This window comes from Podarcis bocagei (genome assembly GCF_964188305.1).
Source record: "Podarcis bocagei genome assembly, chromosome: 6".
Lineage (NCBI taxonomy): Eukaryota > Metazoa > Chordata > Lepidosauria > Squamata > Lacertidae > Podarcis > Podarcis bocagei.
In genome coordinates this window covers 84,397,492-84,418,608 of record NC_138130.1, presented here as the reverse complement: position 1 = coordinate 84,418,608, position 21,117 = coordinate 84,397,492, and the positions used below count along the sequence as shown (strand labels likewise).

The 21,117-nt window shown below is 41.6% G+C and overlaps 1 protein-coding gene across 2 annotated transcripts in view; it reads left to right on the top strand.

Annotated features, from left to right (window-relative positions):
• The window catches only part of IFT88 (intraflagellar transport 88), a 37,198-nt gene extending 20,645 nt beyond the window's left edge, over positions 1–16,553 (top strand). For both annotated transcript variants that reach the window (XM_081199356.1, XM_081199357.1), the window contains exons 18-27: positions 1,290–1,476; positions 1,947–2,055; positions 2,268–2,418; positions 4,034–4,149; positions 5,267–5,319; positions 7,223–7,288; positions 8,888–8,994; positions 14,080–14,140; positions 16,034–16,135; positions 16,280–16,553. In XM_081199356.1, coding sequence (XP_081055482.1) covers positions 1,290–1,476; positions 1,947–2,055; positions 2,268–2,418; positions 4,034–4,149; positions 5,267–5,319; positions 7,223–7,288; positions 8,888–8,994; positions 14,080–14,140; positions 16,034–16,135; positions 16,280–16,401 — 1,074 coding nt within the window. In that variant the 3' untranslated portion in view covers positions 16,402–16,553. The remainder of the gene's footprint in view (positions 1–1,289; positions 1,477–1,946; positions 2,056–2,267; positions 2,419–4,033; positions 4,150–5,266; positions 5,320–7,222; positions 7,289–8,887; positions 8,995–14,079; positions 14,141–16,033; positions 16,136–16,279) is intronic.
• The last annotated feature ends 4,564 nt before the right edge of the window (positions 16,554–21,117 follow it).

Sequence of the window (21,117 nt, the reverse complement as noted above, 5' to 3'; positions counted from 1 at the left end):
GCCAACTCAGCTTCATTTTAATTGTTTCTTATGGTTGCATCCAACAAAGTCATCCTGCTTCTGCTTGTGCAATGGGACTTTCTTTCCTCCATTCCCTCACTCAAAAAAACCCCTTCTGCTCTGGAAATTTGGGGGAAACCCCAGAACAGATTTACTGCAGGAGAGGAGAGGAAGGAAGTTCCATTGTGAAGGTAGAAGCCCTTGTGTTGATGGAATACATTCACTGGATACAACCCTTAATGGTCTAACACTTGGATATATTATTCTAATACCAACACTGCACATTTTGAGAAGCTCAGTCTGCATTAACTGAATAAAAACTCATCAAGAACTTCAGCAGAATCTTGATTTCACTTAATGCAGCCCACAAATGTCCATGACAAACCTGTCGCAGTGCCATAGACCTCTCTGTAAAAACAAAAAAGAATAATGAGTTCATTGTGATCTTTAAAGTGCACTGTGGTGTTATGGCAGTTGTCATGACATGACTGACCTCTTCAGATGCCAGAAGTAGATTTAAAATGGAAAAGGCAGAGAATATTACTTTAATATTGCCTGCCTGCCTAAGATGTGATCAGTGCATTGTTGAAGCTCATCAGACTAATTGTGTATGATAAGAGCAGTAGAGGACAAGGGAAGACACGAGACAGTGCCTGATTTCCCCCTCTCTCACATCCAGTGGTATAGGAAGGGGGCAGGGGGTGGTTCACCCCGGGTTCCATCCCTGAGGGGGGTGACATCACTGCGGGCGCCGCCATTGGGATGCTCTCTTGTGGGCGACTGCTGCCCCCATTGTGACACTCGCACACGGGCGACATGCCACGCCCCCCCGCTCCGGGTACCAAAGCCCCTAGCTCCACCACTTCCCACAACCCACCCTAAGAAATGATAATGCAGATAACACGTCACATCTTGGGTGGCTTGTGTAGTTTAGGACATTGCCCATGGAGTCATGGATGCTGGATTGGAGCATATACCCTGAACAATAGCTCTTTGTCTGGACTTCCTAGATTTGGTTATTGACATCAAGAGCCTTGAGACATAAAGGAAGAGAAAAACTACTAAAGTCCCTTTCCCCAAATTTGCTATAGGATAGAAGGATATTTGGAAAGCTGATGTTAAGCTTGTTTTACAGGTTTAATATTAAATGGAATGGAATGATACATTTTTAATGAAATTTCAGAAACAGAATCTCTCCCATCTCTAATTTGATTAATGTACTGCTTGTGCCAGCAAAGTATTGAGGATGCAAAATGGCAACTGCTTAATTTGTATTGTGTTTAATTCAGGAAAATGAATTTACACAGGCAAGCCACTATGCAGATTTAGCGGTAAATTCTGATAGATACAACCCATCTGCTCTCACAAATAAAGGAAATACAATCTTTGCAAATGGAGACTATGAGAAGGCAGCAGAGTTCTATAAGGAATCTCTAAGAAATGATTCTTCGTGCACTGAAGCGCTTTATAACATTGGTAAGTCTAATATACTTTATGATAAATTTTGTGCTTGACATTCTGGTTATTATATGTATCCTTTTTAGAAGGGATTGAGAGACAACTTTTGAGCTTTATTATATCCTTCTGATTAAAGCTGTATTAACTAACGAAATAGAGTGTGATATAATTGTAATTGTCTCTCTTTCAAATCTGCTGTCCACACCGATGCTGAGACAGAGTTTCTGTCTGAGCAAGTTTTCTTATCTCTTTCAACACTGACATATTGTTGTGCTTTTAACTGGGGTGAGGGGACACCAGAAGTGCCCCTTCTTTTTTTAATGTTTATGTATTGTTGTTTAACTAATGTGCCTTTACGCCAGCTTCTTGTAAATAGGATTGCTCCCTTATTTCATTTTCCATAATAAACATGTTCTTAAATTTCTGCTTCTTCATCTTATGAGTCAATGAGATTTGAATCTTCCCATTTAGATGACCTTTGTTTTTAGGTTTAACGTATAAAAAGCTGAACAGGTTAGATGAGTCATTGGATTCTTTTCTGAAGCTTCACGCTATCCTTCGAAACAGTGCCCAGGTTCTCTTCCAAATAGCAAGCATGTATCTTTTCAACAATTATAGAATCAAGCATATGAAACACTAAATCCTCTGTGTCTCTTTATAATGTAATCAAGATCTTTTTGAAGGAAGGGCGGGATACAGAATTAATAAATAAATAAATAATAGTAAAGTATATGATTACGTGAAGATTGCAGTTAAATTCCCATGCGTCAGACTCACAGCAAGAAGTTCCTTAACTGGTGGTACTTCAGATATGAATTAATGGAGGATCCTAATCAGGCCATTGAGTGGCTTATGCAACTCATCAGTGTTGTTCCAACGGACTCACATGCATTAGCAAAGCTTGGAGAACTCTATGACAGTGAAGGAGATAAGTCTCAGGCTTTTCAATATTACTATGAGGTATGTGCTTTTACCTTCTACAATAGGCATACAATGCAAAGGAACGCATGCTAGCTTAAGCTGATGCTTTGAAAAGGAAGCTGTATATAGTAGACATTTTAATATAAAGTAGTAGCTGTATAAGTGTTGAATCTAGTTTAATGGTCAGATTCAAGTATACATATAGCATAGGTCCCAATACGACTAATCCAACCCTGCTTGGCAGTTTCCTGCTTGGCAGGGGGTTGGACTCGATGGCCCTTGTGGTCTCTTCCAACTCTATGATTCTATGATTCTAACCCTTTGGGTTGGAGTCAGAGAACAATAAATAGCAGAGCTCTTATGGCTTCCCTCTCCCAACTTGCTACAGTCCCCTCTGTAAATATGTAGGGTGGGGTACAGGGGGCTTCAGTGGTACGGGAAAATCAGAGAATTTTGTCGGGGATGTAATTCAGAAGGAGAAGTATCTTTGTTTGCACAATACACTCAAACCTCGGTTGTCGAATGTAATTCGTTCCGGACAACTGTTTGACTTCCGAAATGTTTAACAACCGAGGTGCGGCTTCCGATTGGTTGCAAGAGCTTCTTGCACTCAAGCAGAAACTGTGTTGGACGTTCAGGTTCCGAAAAACTGGAACATTTACATCCAGGTTTTTGGCGTCCAGGAGCCGAAATGAGCTGTTCAAGAACCAAGGTTTGACTGTATTTTTTTGGATACGTATGTGAGATACATATATATGAATGAAAGAGAATTAGATATAGTTTCCTATATGAGCTGCAATATTCAAATAATGGTTCTCTTTTTCATTCCTTGCTTTTAGTTGCAGCATCAACTAAAACTTTCCTACTGCATCATCAAATAAAACTTCCGTATTTCCCTAAAAACTTCCTTCTTTCTTTTAACCACACAGTGGCCCTTTGAATCACCATTCTCATTCTGTTCTTGCTCCTGGCAGCGGCCTATAGTTGTGTTGTTTTTTGCTTGCACAGGGAGCAGCACGTTCTGTATTTTTTTAAAAAATAATAATAATTCATAACAAGAATGGATTTGATCTGATATTTTAGCTTTTAGAGCAGCAATCCTAAACACACTAGGGGAGTAACTCCATAGAGCATACTGAGATGTTTTTACCATGTGGAAGTGCATAGGATTGCACTGTAGATGTAGCTTATTGTTGTTGTTTTTTAAGTCAAGACAACTAAAAATATTTTTCAATTGCCAATTTTACCTTTCAAAATATAAAATACACTCCTCCAACAGATTGGCAGGAAACCTATCCTGAATACAGATTTTTTTTCAAAATTGTAATGTAAATGAAAAAAATAAATTATATAAGGAAATGAAGGTACTTTGTGGAGTGTATCTTTAGTTTCACAAAATAAAAATGTTTGAAAATAGGACACGCAGAAACTTACCTCAGCAAAGTTTTCTAAAATGTCTTTTTGCTATTTGCAAAACCTGCCACATTTTCTTTAGGGATTAGTTAGTGTATTAGCACACTGCTCTCATTCATAAATTACATGTTTTCAGCATCTGGAGGATTAAACACATAAATGAGTAAGATATTCCAAAAGCAGAATAAATACGTTGTTTATCACTAATGTTGTATTTCTTCCCCCTTCTTTATTTTGTCAGTCCTATCGGTATTTCCCTTCAAACATTGAGGTCATTGAATGGCTTGGAGCCTATTACATTGACACACAATTTTGTGAAAAAGCCATTCACTACTTTGAAAGAGCAGCACTTATTCAGTAAGGAACCATTCATGATGTTGTTATTTTTGTTGTTGAGTGTTTAGACCAGTATCATTTGTAAGGGGACTTTCTGCAGTACACTTATATTGGACACAGGGGAAGCACATTGATATATATTTATGTATTATGCTACATGTAAATTATGGAGTAATTTGTTTGGAGTTTTAAAGGAAGGAATTCTAAGACTTCAGCTTAAGCAGAAATGCAGCACTGAGCAAATGCATCTACTTAGGTGGTCTTCATGTGATCAGAAGGTTTGATTACTCTGGATGAGTGTTTTCCTAGGACTGCATTCATAAGAAACAGGAGGCAACATCCTTTAACAATCCTAGCCTACCCAAAGATGTTTGGTATATGAGAAAGTTTAGATTTATTTCCAGTGTTTGCTGCAAGCCACATAAGAACAGCAACAGGAATCACAGAGAGCTACAGAGCTGCTTCAACCATCATGTCTCCTCCCCAGCATCTCTCATACCCACCCTCCCAAAGACAAATTAATTGCTTTGATAATTGTAAATCAAGAAATGTTTAGTGAGGACAATATACTAGGTATAAAAAAGCTATTGGGCCTGGGATTTGCTGCAGCTCATACATAAACCAATATTGAGCTACATTGATCAACGTTCTAATTTAGCCTGCATCCTCCTTATTTTATTTTTTAAAATTCCCGTAAATGCGTTTAATTCTCACCAGCTGAAATAGTTGGAACATCAGTGTGCTTAATGTTGGCTGGGACAATATCTTATATGTGAAAAGAAAAAATGTTGGGCTCCATCTACTAAGCATACTGTACAATCTTCAACAACGTCCTTGCCAGATTAAAAACTGGCACGGTAACTTAATCCCAATGAATACCATATTTCACCCTCATGTTGGAATCCAAGCAAGGATTCATTTGGGTAAAATTCACTTGGTGAAGAATTTCCTTTATACCCTTGAGGTTTAGGGCAAAGATGCATTTATTTAATTAATATCTTGCCACTCTTCCCGAGGGAGCTCAAGGCAGCAAACTAAATAGCAAAACAGTACCAAAAAAAACCCATTTAGAAAAATAATTATACCTTAAAAACATTGAAACATTTTATGAGTAACACTTGGGCATATTTACCTGCAGACCAACTCAGGTGAAGTGGCAATTGATGGTTGCAAGCTGCTTCAGAAGAAGTGGTAAGTCTCCTTTCGTATCTCATGTTGACTTTGATAATCATATCTCACTGTTTCACAGTGCTTAACCATTGCAGGCAATCGGGAGGGTCTTTTTTTCATCCTGATCTTACACACATTTACTCAGAGATAAGTTCGGTGGGACTTGCTCCCTGATATACGATTGCAGCCTTAATATCTAAGTGGTTTCATTACGTGTTTTTATTTTGCATTTGAATGCTTAGAGTGTGTTATAATGTTTGGACTATTTGTAAAGCAGATTATTAAACGTCAGGGGTTGTATTCAGCAAAGTTGACCCGTTCACACAAGGACTTCAGCCTGTGCAATGGGATTTCCTCTCCCCGTGCACCGCCAGTACGTTTTTGTGAGGGGGTTCTACAACCCTCCAGAGCAGATAGGGGGCGCAAACAGGAAGAGGAAGCGGGAGAGGATGTCCTGTTGCACAGCTGCAAGTCCTTGTGCTAATGGGACGGCTTGGTTGTATACAACCTGTGATCTCATTTTCCACATGTTTTTCGGGACCGTGGGTTCGGTCTTTCCTCAATAGCTGTGCTACTGTCAGGGACCCTGTTGCCTGAATAATACTAACCCTGTAATGGGGAGGAACAGCATTCTTGTATTATTATTTTTACAAATGGGTAACAATAAAAATGATATGTTTGACTATCATTTGCATTTGAATTCTGAAATTACCAAAATGCAGTTGAGATGTAGGAAATCTTTGATCTCTTGGCATATTTCAGCCATGATAGGGGTAGGATATGGATTAAAGTTGCAATGCTGTGGTGTTTAACCCTTTCCTCCCCATACCATTTCCTGAAATAAATTGTCCTTCCAGAGCTACTCTAAACTGCAGAGCATGAGGAAGACGGGTACCCACATTTTCCCGTTCTGCAGCCAATAACAGCTTTGGCAGATCAGACAGTTTTAAGCAGTGACAGACTTTGGCCTTTAAAATTTTAGCAGTGCCAAAATCCCCGTCTCTCATCTTCCATTGTTCGTCATTGTTGTGGCACCCCTGCAGAGCCCTCTTGGCTCAGAGCCCAGCGTGGGCAAACTGGTTGTGCTCCCCTAAATCTGCTTTTTTTAAGTTGGGGGAACACTGTGATGGGAAAGAATTAGACTCTCTCTTCCTCAGCCCTGCAAGCCAATCCACCCCTTGCCCAAGCTAAGGGATGCTGGAGAACCTCTGTTTCTCATGCAGAGGTGTAGCTGGGGGTCTAGCCAGGGTTTCTGCCCCGGGTGAAGCCTCCAGAGGGACGCCATTGAGGCTCCCAGCCTCCTAGCATGTCTGGGCTTCAGACGGAGAGAAAGATGAAAAAGTGAACAGCAGCCACAAGCTCCGTCCTTCCCCTTCCCCCATGAAGCTGAAGAAGGCTTATTTACAATGTGATGCAGGGAGAAGGAGAGTTGGAAAATCTGGAGAAGCTGCGTGGCTCTCCCCAATGAAGAAGATAGGATCACCTGTGGGTTTGCTACTGTGTGAGAAATAAATTTCGGAGGGGTGGAGGGTGGGGCAGGAAGCTGAGGAAGAGAATCAGTTGGACTAGATCATCCTTAGGGTCCCTTCCAGCTATACGATTCTATGATCCCTTCAGAACTTTAAATGTGTTTAAATAGCTAAGGCTGAGTCATTTTACAGACTATACATGATCTACACACAGGAAAGTAAGGGGTGTGTGAGCATTTTTCCTGCCAGAGGCAGTTCCCTGGCAAGCTCTGGTCAGCCCAGCTGCATTAGGAATGTAATGGAAGGGCACTTTCTACTTTAGACTTGCAAAAAGCATTTCTTCACCTTACACAGAACCTAAAATGACTACAAAATGTCTTTGACCCGGGTGACAGAAAACCTAGTTTTGGCCCTGTCTCATGGTAGTGTCTCTGTGTGTTTTATATCACTAACAGGTAACTACCAAAAAGCTCTTGATACCTACAAGGCGATTCACAGAAAGTTTCCTGAAAACGCGGAATGTAAGTGGTTTGATATGATGCACCTTTTATCCTAAGCACACTTTTTATATTGGATAGTCTCAAGGCAAGGGGAGCCAATAGCATGGCCTCCAGATGCTGTGGATTTCAACTCCCGTCATCCCTGACCTACTGACTAGGGAGCTGAAGACTGTGGACACAGCATACATTTAAAGCACTGCCCCCCTCCCCAAAAGAAGGATCTTGGGAATGGTAGTTTACTCCTAATATAGCTGCAATTCCCAGCAACTTTAACAAACTACAGTGCCCAGGAATCTTTGGATGGGGGGAGGGATATGTTTGAAACGCATGGTGTGTATGCAGTCTTCGTCTACATACAACAACTGGAGGGCACCACGTTGGCTACCCATGTGTAAAGTATCAATACTCGCCCTAATCATGATCCATTTGTGGCAGGTCAATGCCATTTATGTTGCTTCTCAAAATAAACCCACAGCCACCAGTCATGCCCTCATATGGCTCTGTAGTTTGCGCATAGCTCCTGCACGAACAGGCTTCCCAGGGCTCTTCAAACAGAGGGAGCCTCTCCATCTGAGAATTTCCTGCTTTGGAGTAAATAGGAAAGATGTGGAGAAAGGATCTTTTCTGGATCTCTCATGTTGAAATCTGGAAGTCCTATTTGCATAAAAATCATTGGATATAGGGCTTCTCTGTAGTGCATTGCATGCATTGGCATAGTGCAGATGGCACTGGTTGGATACACACCTGGGACTTCAACAAATGGCTTGTGCAGATCAACAGGTGCTGATATTCCTGACATGTATGAACATTAAGTAAATTCAATTTATGAACAACTAACTTTCAGTATGCTCATTAAAGATGTTCTGTATTCTGCATACAAAGAGCACTGGCTCCCTTGGATACATTCAATTATCCTTCCTCAGTGTTCAGCATTGTAGGGTAGCATTCTAGCCATTGCTTGCTCCAGTCTTCCCATCAACTCATCTAATCAGTGAGTTCAAATGCACTGGAAAATTCTGTGCAGCTTTTTCATGCATCTGATGAAATGGACTCTGGCCACAAAAGCTTATGCTAGAATAAATAAGTTCAATTCTAAGATGTCACAAGGCTTGTTGTCGCTTTTGCTACCACAAACTAACAGGGTTAGCCCATTAATTTTTTAAAAAACTGATCTAATAAATTACTTTTCAACATATTAGACTGTCTTGTTGTTTTCTTTGGGTTACAACTGCCACCGTGGGCTTCTGCCCACCTCCATATCTAACTATGGGCCTGTAACTTATTATCGTATTACCATTCTGCATATAGGAAAGTATTTTTACAAAATCCCAGCTTGCTTTTATTTAAATGTATTTCTTTTCACAGCTTCATTACTAGACACTGGAGCAGAAAAATAGCTCTTTTTTACTACACTGCTGTCATGTTTGCTAAATCATATTGCCACTCAATAAATACAGTGGTCACAATTCAACACAGTAAAACTACTTAATCCATTGAAATCACTGGGCTTAATTGCAGTTGGATTGCGGTTATTGTTGCTAGGCTGTGTGCTCTGCTTATTTTTTCAGCTGCTTTTAAGTCCAATAATGGCAACTAATGGTATGACTTTTATACCACTAGGTTTACGCTTTTTGGTCCGACTCTGCACAGACATGGGCTTGAAAGAAATCCAAGAGTATGCAACAAAGCTTAAGAGAGTGGAAAAACTGAAAGAAATCAGGGAACAGGTATGTTGGGTCAGTTAAACAACTAAATTTCACTGTTTCTCAAAGATTTGTAAAGAAAGTGCTCTTAAATTGCAATGTGTATAAGGAGCTGAGGTGCGGCTGATTCTTCCTTTATTGCAAATGTTGCTCACAAGACCTGCAGAAATCTTGGTATCTTGCTTTCTAAAGCTACTTTTTATGCTTCTGAACAAGCAGCTGTTTTCTGTCCTCAATGGAAAGTAAGAAGCGGGTGGTAAAATATCAACTTTTAGAGATTTGTGATTGTAATTAGTCTGTCTAGGACTGTCAAACCAAAATTTCACTTCAAAGACAATTCTTAATATAATATTTAGAACAGAGTTATTGTCTACATCTTACTGCGCTTGCTGGACTACCTGAGGCTGTGATCAGTGATCTATCTTTGCTCAGTAGAAACATACGGTACTTTGGAATTAAAAATAAGCCCACCAGCATCTATGCTGTGACGCAAACTGATCTGCATCTGTCATAAGTAACCCATTGTCCACTCCCATAACAGTTGCATACAAAAAGGACCAGCCAATATACAGTGTGCCAGGAATGGCAATACTTAGTGTGAGAGCCGGGGTGGTGCAGTGGTTAGAGTGTCAGACCAGGACTTGGGAAACCAGGGTTCAAATCCCCACTTGCCATTAAACTCACTTGGGCCAGTCCCTGTCTCTCAACCATTGGAAACTCAGATCAATTCACATGCAAAACAAGTTAAACTGACTTTTTGTTTGTTTGTTTCGTTTTTTCTGAGTGGCTGATAAATCTTCAGGGAAAATGCATCTCTGCAGGTTTCCATAATGGAATGCCCTCCCCAGAGTACCTCACCTGACAAAAAGTTTGATGCCTTTCCTTTTTATTTGCCTAGGCCTTCCAGAATATCTTGTAGCTATTTTTTCTGTGTGTTTTATTTTACAAGCTGTTGTGTTTCTGCAGATTTCACGTTTTGTTCTGTATCTGTATTTTCAGTCTTAAGTGCTACTTGTTAAAGGGGAGGGAGGTGGAGCCCTGAAAATAATAAGCCACACACAGCTTATTGATAAACAACAAAAGGATCTCGCTCACTAGGTGTAGGCTTTGGCTGTAAAGTCTTTTGGCAGTACCTCACACTGCCCTGCTGCTCAGTACCTAACAGCTACAGTACTTGGAAGGATTAAGGAAGAGCTTCTATTACATCTCTTGAATACTGCTAATGCCATTCTACGATAGCGTGGATCATACATTCAGAACTGTTGCTTTAGTATGATAGTTTCAGTTGAAAACATTAACTTAATAGTCTGTGCACCTGCACAAATTTTGTAGACTTGTTCATGTATTTAGTCAAAGGTATTTCCATCTGTCTACAAGTTCATGACCTAAGAGACCTTACAGCCAAAGAAAATTTTCCTGCCTGTTTTTATGCTTCCTACATCAAGCTGACCTAGCAGTTTCTTTACAAGAAGTTGCTGAGGAACAGCTTTTTAAACACCACATATTCTGTGATTTTTGATGAATGCATACCCACACATCTTTTTTTTAAAAAAGAGGTTTGCAAAATATGCACTGGTGCTGGGGTGAGATTTGTTTTTCAAGCTAGCAATTAAAGGTTAACCTTGGATCCATGTGCACCTGTTGATTGCAAATTCAAATGTTGATTTTTGCACAATTGACAAAATCCATATTGTGAAAAGTGGGATTTATAATTAAAATCCCATTCAGTCGTGACATTCAAAAGTGCTTCTTGAGCAAAATTAGCGATTATAAAATTTATGCAGCTGGAAAAAATCTTACCACCTTCCTCATTCCAAGAAAGTGCACATTCCCAATAAATATTTAACGGTTTTCATTTTAGAATTTACACTTTCCAACAAATAAATTAATGTTTTTAAATTCAGTGCCAAGTATATTAAAACCTGGAGGGTGGCATTTTTTTTAACGTGTTCCCTACAAGTTTGCAATAATAAAATAATTTTGGATTTACAAGATTTTAATATGCAGACGTTTTCTTGAAGTGCTGTTGAAGAATATCTTCGCTATTTTTTCAGCTGAACCTTCCAACTGTAATATAAGGCATTTTTCATCATCTGTTTTATATGAACCTGATCTAAAATAGCATAGATTTTATTGAAATCCCTTTGCTGCACCTTCCAAGTCTATGCAAGCATTGTTAGGTTCAAGATTTTTATTACGTGCAACTTTTAACACCGTGTTTTAATTATGCCATTCAGTGACAACATGCCAAGTCCATTTCACTGCAATTTTTATTATATCTAGAAGTAAATGTACTTGGCAACTAGAAGTGCAATCTTACTGATTTCTTGGATTTGCTTAGGAATAAAGTTGATTCACATATGTATGTTCATCACTTGGTGGCTGCTGTGTTCAGTGATGACTGTGTTCAGTAAATAGATCCTGCATAAATAGTAGAGTGTTAGGACCTGAAACATCAACTCTGTCATTGATAATTTAGCTGAGTTTCCTACATTGCAGGGGGTTGCACTAGAAAGATGACCCTTGGGGTCTCTTCCAGCTTCTATGATTCTGCTTTTCTGCTTCAACAATATTTCATTATGGTCCTATCATTTTATGTAATTGTATTTTGTATAAATTATAAAAATTATATATAAAACATGTTCTATTTGCAAACAAAACATTTAAATAGCTACCTTTCTACTGGTAGGATGGGGGGAGGCATAGGCGTAGCCAGGACTTTTGTTAGAACCTCAGATTTGTGTTGGTTTTTACTTATTTGGGGGGCAGCTGCCACCCAGGCTACGTCCAAGGGGGGGGGGCACAGGAAGGAAACGAGGTTGGCAGAGGGACATGGTTGGGGAAAGGTTGGGAAACACTGCTGTAGAGGACATCAGGCATGGAAAAGTTCAAGTAATCACTGATGTAATTGGAGCACACTCTTAAGTACACTTCTGATTGTTCCTTTGCAGTCCCATTTTGAACTTTCAATGACCATATGAAGTCACGTCCTCCACAGGTGGGCTGCCCTACCTGCCTGTCCAAGTGGCCCTTGTCCAGGATATGCTTGCCTTGCCTGAGGTCAATGCTTGCTTCATTTCCCCCTGAACCATTCCAACAATCTCACCGATGCTGTTTTAGTTTGTCATCTTAATTTTCATGCTTTCTTTTCTTTTTTAAAAAAAGATTTTATTATTTCTTACTACTCTGGCAGCCATCCTTGGAACATAATTTATGAGGTGGGGTTTGATATAAGTGACATAAACAAGTAATAGGTACAGTGGTACCTCGGGTTACATACGCTTCAGGTTACATACGCTTCAAGTTACAGACTCCGCTAACCCAGAAATATTACCTCGGGTTAAGAACTTTGCTTTAGGATGAGAACAGAAATTGTGCGGCATCAGTGGGAGGCCCCATTAGATAAAGTGGTGCTTCAGGTTAAGAACAGTTTCAGGTTAAGAACGGACCTCCGGAATGAATTAAGTACTTAACTCAAGGTACCACTGTAATCAGAAAACTAATAGCTGCCAGTCATTAAATATGCAGCAGTCAAGAATGGAGAAATCTAGTGACATAGGCACAAGGAGACAAAAGATGGATGACAAAGAGACAACATTAATTTGAATATAGGAAGCTGCCTAATACTGAGTCAGACCATTGGTCCATCCAGCTCAGTATTGTCTACACTGACTGGCAGTGATGTCGGAAATCAAGCCTTTATCAGGAGAAACTGCAACTCTCCCAGGCACCCGGCTTGGTCTCCTGTTGACCTCCCTGTCTGCTTTCCCGGCAAGATCCAGGCAGAGGTCGCGATAGGCGATCCTTCTCAGCGTGAGAAGAACACCCCCCCTCTTTCCTGCCCCCCCGGGCAGGGGAAAGAGATAGACAGAAACGTATTTACATGCCTTTATTTCTGTCTTTGCAGCGTTACAGATAACATGACTGCTCTCTTCATACTCCTGCAGTCGAGAGAGATCAGACACTTCCTGTTCAGCTCATATTACACTCTGAGCTAATTCCGGTGCCCTCTGCACTGTGAATTGACTGTCCCTCTGTTTCCCACGGAACAGTCCCAACATTCCCATTATGTTTTGTTTTCAAGCTACCAGCAGCTCGCGGCTGCATTGCTTCAATATTGTAACAAGTGACTCTCCAGGGTTTCAGGCAGGAGTCTCTCCCAGTCCTACCCAGAGATGTTGGGGACTTGGAACCTTCTGCATGTAAAGAAGATGCCCTACCACTGAGCTGTGGCCCTCCCCAATGCCACCTTGGGATGGAATAGCCTTGCAGGCCAAATGAGCACAGTAGCCCTTCTTGAGATATGCTTAGGGTTTCAGCTTTAGGGTAAGCTTTCCACTGGGAAGTTCTTTTCCACTTGCTTCACAGAAATAATGGGGATACCGCAAGACGATGATGGTGCTCTTGTATGATTCTCATTCATTTCACCAGAGTGTTGGACTGGAAAGCTTTCCAGCATGTGGAACCCATCAGACCCTGAGTAGGAAGCCAGGGAAGTACAGTTGACTGAGTGTTTGGTTTGTTTATTTGCATATTTAGCTGTCTTGGTCCAAGATGGTCTGAGAAGTTTAGAATTCGTTCCAGTACACAGAGTAAAAACTGGTATTAGCGTTACACACGAATCTTCTTCGGTGATCACTTGTAGCCAAGTAAGATTGTCTTCCATAAACATGGTTTAAACAGTGAGTCTGTAAGTGACTGTGGAAGCCAATTCTGGATCCACACGTCCTTCCACAGCGGGGACATAGGTTTTCAGGAGGGAGTTGATCGCAGCGAGGGTTTGCCAAACGTGCCTTCCTCTTAGTATGTTTCTCCCTTTTGTCCTGAGTTTGAGTGTCTTCAAAGCCCATGACACCTTTGATAAAGGCTGTTCTCCAATTGGAGCGTTCAAAGGCCAGTGTTTCCCAGTTGTCAAGTGTTTCTACTACATTTTTAGACACAAATATAGTGTGTTGAACCTGCAACAAATCCCCACTCAGTCATGATGCTCACCAAATGGCCTCGCTATCCAGCAGAAGTGTGAGGTATACCTTGTATGTTAAAAGTAATAGAAATGATTGGTGATAATATTAAAGAGCACTTCTGTCTCTTTCTTCCTCTCCTCCCTAGCGTGTCAAGTCTGGCAGAGATGGCAGTGCCCGGGCACGCAGAGAAGGCAGCGGTGGTGGTGGTAAGTGCTGCTCATATGCTGCCATATTTAAGGTTTCTGAAAGCAAAGAAAATGTGATTCCATTTATTAATCCCTTCCAGTCGGGATTCAGGCCTCATCATGGGACTGAAACTGCCTTGGTCGCACTGGTTGATGATCTCCGGCGGGCTAGGGACAAAGGTGAGAGCTGTTTCCTAGTTCTGCTGGATCTCTCAGCGGCGTTTGATACCATCGACCATAGCATCCTTCTGGACCGTCTTGAGGGGCTGGGAGCTGGGGGCACTGTTATACAGTGGTTCCGCTCCTTCCTCCTGGGCCGTGTTCAGAAAGTGGTGGTGGGGGATGAGTGTTCAGACCCTTGGGCCCTCACTTGTGGGGTGCCTCAGGGTTCTGTCCTCTCCCCCATGCTTTTTAACATCTATATGAAGCCGCTGGGAGAGATCATCAGGAGGTTTGGGCTGGGTGTTCATCAGTATGCGGATGACACCCAGCTCTACCTCTCTTTTAAATCAGAACCAGTGAAGGCGGTGAAGGTCCTGTGTGAGTGTCTGGAGGCGGTTGGAGGATGGATGGCGGCTAACAGATTGAGGTTGAATCCTGACAAGACAGAAGTACTGTTTTTGGGGGACAGGAGGCGGGCAGGTGTGGAGGATTCCCTGGTCCTGAATGGGGTAACTGTGCCCCTGAAGGACCAGGTGCGCAGCCTGGGAGTCATTTTGGACTCACAGCTGTCCATGGAGGCACAGGTCAAATCTGTGTCCAGGGCAGCTGTTTACCAGCTCCATCTGGTACGTAGGCTGAGACCCTATCTGCCTGCGGACTGTCTCGCCAGAGTGGTGCATGCTCTGGTTATCTCCCGCTTGGACTACTGCAATGCGCTCTACGTGGGGCTACCTTTGAAGGTGACGCGGAAACTACAACTAATCCAGAATGCGGCAGCTAGACTGGTGACTGGGAGCGGCCGCCGAGACCATATAACACCGGTCTTGAAAGACCTGCATTGGCTCCCAGTACGTTTCCGAGCACAATTCAAAGTGTTGGTGTTGACCTTTAAAGCCCTAAACGGCCTCGGTCCAGTATACCTGAAGGAGCGTCTCCACCTCCATCGTTCTACCCGGACACTGAGGTCCAGCACCGAGGGCCTTCTGGCGGTTCCCTCACTGCGAGAAGCAAAGCTACAGGGAACCAGGCAGAGGGCCTTCTCGGTAGTGGCGCCCGCCCTGTGGAACGCCCTTCCAGCAGATGTCAAAGCGATAAACAACTATCTGACATTCAGGAGACATCTTAAGGCAGCCCTGTTCAGGGAAGTTTTTAACGTGTGACATTTTACTTTATTTTTGGTTTTTATGGAAGCCGCCCAGAGTGGCTGGGGAGGCCCAGCCAGATGGGCGGGGTATAAATAATAAATTATTATTATTATTATTATTATTATAATCCTGCTGTCTGCATTCTCTCTCTGGAGAGGGAGATGTGGATCAAAGGAGCATTGGAGAATTGCAGGGAATGGGGTAGAACATGTGAAAGGAGGTGATACCTAAATAACACTACTAAGAATCCTGATGTACTTTAATTTGTTAAGATAGAGCCAGTGTACTGGTACTGAGTCAAGAAAACTGTGGTCCAACTCAAGATGTGATCAGTACCGAGACCTACTCACAGTGGTGGATGTAAGGATTTCTGAGTTCACACTTAAGAATTGGTATTTGCTTGTGTTTTCATATCGTAAGCAAGGATTAAACCAATAAATCGGAAACTGATTTAGCAGCCCAAGATTGTTACATCTGAACCATATGTGGAATGCTTTAAATACTGTTTTTATTTTGTTTTATATCAAACAGAAACACATAATCTTTGGTCTCTCATACGTGCCTTTATGGTGTAATATTTTGTCTAATATTCTCTCCCTTCTGTCAGATCCTGGTAGCATCACGCATAAAGGGGAGCGTCTGAGTGCTAAACTGAAAGCTTTGCCAGGAACATATGAGCCCTATGAAAGCAGTGGTAATAAAGAAATAGGTAACTGATGTTTCTAATAGCTTCCTTTGAAACAAAATGCTGACTGTCAGAAGGCACCCTTTTTCTCATGCAATTATTAAAAGTTAGAGACTGTGTTGCTTTTCTTTGTAAAAAATGTGTTTCTACTTCTTTTTTTAAATTTAGATGCTTCCTATATTGACCCACTTGGACCACAGGCTGAGAGACCAAAAACTGCACTGAGGAAAAAAATAGATGAAGATGAATTTGCTGATGAAGAACTGGGAGATGATTTGCTTCCAGAATAACCTGTAGCCCAGTATAGTAACCTTAAAAGCTTTGAAAGGAAAAAAAGGAGAAATGTTTCTTACAGGTTTTGATAAGGTTGTGAAGTTCTTATGTTTATTTAAGCAATGTATATATGAACTGTGAATTTTGAGTAAACTGTTTTTATAGAGCACGATCTGAATGTTCCTTTGTTACTCATGCAGATTATCCCATGAGGGAGTAGTCTTTTCTGAGTATTTGGGAAGATTAGGTAAAGATCTGGCAGGACAACATATAGTGAGCATTATGGAAATAAGAACAGAAGGACACTTCTAGATTAGAACAAAGGACTATCTAGACAAGCCAGCCAGCTCTCTTTGGGAAGCCTACATGCAAGGCCTGAATGTAGTAATCTTCTCCTACTCCTGTTCCCCAGCATGCTCTCTCTGACCCTGAAAATAGAGGCATCTAACTCAGGGGTAGGCAACCTAAGGCCCGGGGGCCAGATGCGGCCCAATCGCCTTCTCATTCCAGCCTGCGGATGGTCCAGGAATCAGTGTGTTTTTACATGAGTAGAATGTGTCCTTTTATTTAAAATGCATCTTTGGGTTATTTGTGGGGCATAGGAATTCTTTCATTCTCCCCCCCCCCCCAAAAAAAAATAGTCCGGCCCACCACATGTTCTAAGGGACAGCAGACCGGCCCACGGCTGAAGAAGGTTGCTGACCCCTGATCTAACTAGTATCCACATGAAATCTCCTAAACCCCTAATTTGATTATTCATTTTATGGGAGCAAATTCCATAGTTTAACTATACGCTCTGTGAAGAAGTACTTTCTTTATCTGCTCTAAAGTATCCAACACACTCAGCTTTATTGGTTAGCCCAGGCTCTAGTATTATAGAGAGGGAGCAAAAATTTTATCCACTTTGTCTACATGATGTGCAATTGTATACACCCAAGTCATTTTTATTTTGAAGGAAAACTTTTTGCCTTTAATATCGTCCTTGCGTAAGGGAATTTTGTAGTGACTGCAGGAAACCAAGTTAATTTCCGCTGTTGTCAATGCGATGGAAGGTGCCACCACTTGCCAGGCTTGCAGCTCTGAGGTTCCAATACAAGGGTAGACAACGTGGTGCCCTCCAGAAAGTGTTGGACTACAATTCCCATCAGCCTCAGTCAACATGGCCGACTGTCAGCGATGGCGGAGGTTGTAGTGCAGTAACTTCTGGAGGGCAGTGTGTTGACTTTCCTCTTGCACTTCATTGTGAGAAGTTTTCAACGATTTATCATCGCCTCCGAAGATCCAATTTACCTTAAAAGTACTTAATTGCATTGTTCATGTCTGGATTTCATGGCGCAGTGTATTAGGATCTTAGAGTGGAATTCTCTGTTGCAATTCCAATCAGTTCTTGAAGCAGAAGGAAAATGAATGTGCCAGATGTTTCCATGCTGGCATCACCTGCTGTTGGGACATTAGTCAATTGACTAAAGTCCAGTATTATCGAATATTCCAAGGTTCAAATCCTTACTCGGCTCTGAAACTAGCTAGGCAATGCTGGGCCTGTCAAAGACTCTCAGCCAAACTACCTCACAGGTTTATTGGAAAGGTAAAATGGAGGGGGGGCAATGTCTACTACTTTTACTTCATTAGGAGAAAGGGTGGGGGGGAAACATCATAAGCAATTCAGTCCATTTTTCAAAACACAATCATTTCACAATAACAGCTATCTCATTTGTTTTTGAGACAGCTTTTATACGTAACATTTTTGTTCCCCTAACAATACTTTATTTGACAGTATTTGATGGGTCGGTTGATTGGTGAATCCTAACACACAGTAAGTTCTTATCTGCTCATTTGCAGGTCTCCTGTGTTATTGGGTGAATTTATTTGTGCCATACTAGCTACAACCAAATATTTCCCTTAGACCTAGCGGGCTTCACCTGATAGTTGCTGGACTGAATTTTCCATATGCTTTTCCATATCCATCAAGTAGTCTTTGTTTCATAGTTCTCTCCATACCTGTGAGAGTACTACAGAATACTGCAGGTCCCCAGTAATAAGGTTGTTATGCCACTCACCAGCACTGAGATAATGGGAATTAAAGAAATTGAAGTAATTATTATTGCACAAATTTCCATAAGAATAGTTTTGAAAAGCATGTTGTTAACTGACTCCAAAGGTAGTGTTTCAGCTCTTCGCTTTTTTCCAGTTAACGGAATCATGACTTTTGACATACCATGATGTAAAAACTCCTACACATTTTTTCCTGTGCATAGTAGAGCAGTCCTTTAGCCATAGCAGAAAAATGTGCTAGAGTCAGATCCAGCTCAAGAAATCTCAGGGGAATCATAAATTATGCATTTGCTTCTCCTGTAAGCTAACAAAAACCCTTTCAGCTTGCAGAGGCCCCTTGTTTTCCTTTCTGCATTTCTGTCATATTTATTTGTAAAAGGCAGAAAGTTAGAAAGATACACTATAGTGGAAATCCCCCAAATGCTTTTGTTTAAATAATCTGAGGGGTTTTTTTGCGAGGGATAACTCACATATATTGTTTTGAACAAGAAAGGAGCAAAATTAGGATAAATTAAACTGCTGTTCTCCAAACTGTCTCTCTCACTCAATTCATAAATTAATTATATTTTGTAGACAGGGAATGAAGCACACCCCAAAGCAACACTTATAGTTGTAACCTACCCCGGGAAGTTAAGGTAAATAAATCTAATAATAGGTAACATAAACACAGCCTCTCTACGTGTTTTTTTCAATGACAGCACTGTTGTCATTTTGAAAATGATTTTATTATTTATACCCCGCCCATCTGGCTGGGTTTCCCCCAGCCACTCTGGGCGGCTTACAGCATATATAAAAACATAATCAAACATTAAAAACTTCCCGAAACAGGGCTGCCTTCAGATGTCTTCTAAAAGTTGTATAGCTCTTTATCTCCTTGGCATGTTCTACATGGAGTTCTACATGTTCTACATGGAGGGTGCCACTACCGGAAATTTGCATATAAAATAGAGGCATCTAACTCAGGGGTGGGCAACCTAAGGCCCGGGGGCTGGATGCGGCCCAATCGCCTTCTCATTCCGGCCTGCGGAATGCTTCCACAGAAAGGTGGAATGCTTACTAATGCTTATTTATCAAAACTGGCTTTATTTCTCTTAATTAAGTGAATCAGAAGAACAACAGTTAAATGATAGAATATTCATGTTTCAAGGGCTCTAGTTCAAAATGCCAGGTACCTCCTGAGATCTTGAAAGACCATGCCTTAATATAATTGACATTACCAGACAAGATAGACCAACTTGGTAGAAATCAGCTTTGTGTTCAATTCTGAGAAGTTATTGCAATCATGCTCTAGTAAGAAAGGCTTATTGATGCATCTCGAGAGATCATCTTTGGCATGAATCTCGAGGATATTTGTAGGGCTCTGCCCATACATAATATTTGAATTACAGGAGGGGAGATCCACCTGGGCCCCATTTTCATCAGACCTGCAATTTGGCTAAAATTGGGAGGTGTTGGAGTGGGTTTCATTATGCCCCAACACCCTCATAATTCAAGTGTTGCTTAGGCTCAACAGTAAGTAATCAGTGGAATTTTGTAAAATTAAAACAGATGGCTCTAGCAAGCTGGATCTAGTAGAATCAAAACACCTAGAATTCACATTCAGGACCTTACTTTTTGTGAACCGCCCACAGAAAAAGATGTTAGTAGCCTGTGTTTCGATGGAGGCTTTGAGAAGGCATACACTTTATTGATGCCAGAAAGTGAGGAGGAATTAAAGAACCTTTTAATGAGGGTGAAAGAGGAAAGCGCAAAATATGGTCTGAAGCTCAACATCAAAAAAACGAAGATCATAGCCACTGGGCCCATCACCTCCTGGCAAATAGAAGGGGAAGAAACGGAGGCAGTGAGAGATTTTACTTTCTTGGGCTCCATGATCACTGCAAATGGTGACAGTAGTCACGAAATTAAAAGACGCCTGCTTCTTGGGAGAAAAGCAATGACAAACCTAGACAGCATCTTAAAAAGCAGAGACATCACCTTGCCGACAAAGGTTCATATAGTTAAAGCTATGGTTTTCCCAGTAGTGATGTATGGAAGTGAGAGCTGGACCATAAAGGCTGATGGCCGAAGAATTGATGCTTTTGAATTCTGGTGCTGGAGGAGACTCTTGAGAGTCCCATGGACTGCAAGAAGGTCAAACCTCTCCATTCTGAAGGAAATCAGCCCTGAGTGCTCACTGGAAAGACAGATCGTGAAGCTGAGGCTCCAATACTTTGGCCACCTCATGAGAAGAGAAGACTCCCTGGAAGAGACCCTGATGTTGGGAAAGATGGAGGGCACAAGGAGAAGGGGACGACAGAGGACAAGATGGTTGGACAGTGTTCTCAAAGCTACCAGCATGAGTTTGACCAAACTGCAGGAGGCAGTGGAAGACAGGAGTGCCTGGTGTGCTCTGGTCCATGGAGTCACGAAGAGTCGGACACGACTAAACAACAACAACGCCATGAAAGCCTACGAGGATCCCTTGCTTGGGAATCGTGGCGTTGACATTCTTTTTACACAGCGTGCTGCATCTTACGATTTTCCCATTGAATTCTCTGCTGATTGGGACACAGAATGGTTTCGCGCGACAGCTGATTTGCAAGTGCATTGTTGAGGGGTATCAAAGAAGAGCTACAGTGGGGAGATTAGATCATTGACTTTTGCAGGATCGTTAGGCCTCTGGCCCAGGTCAGCGGACC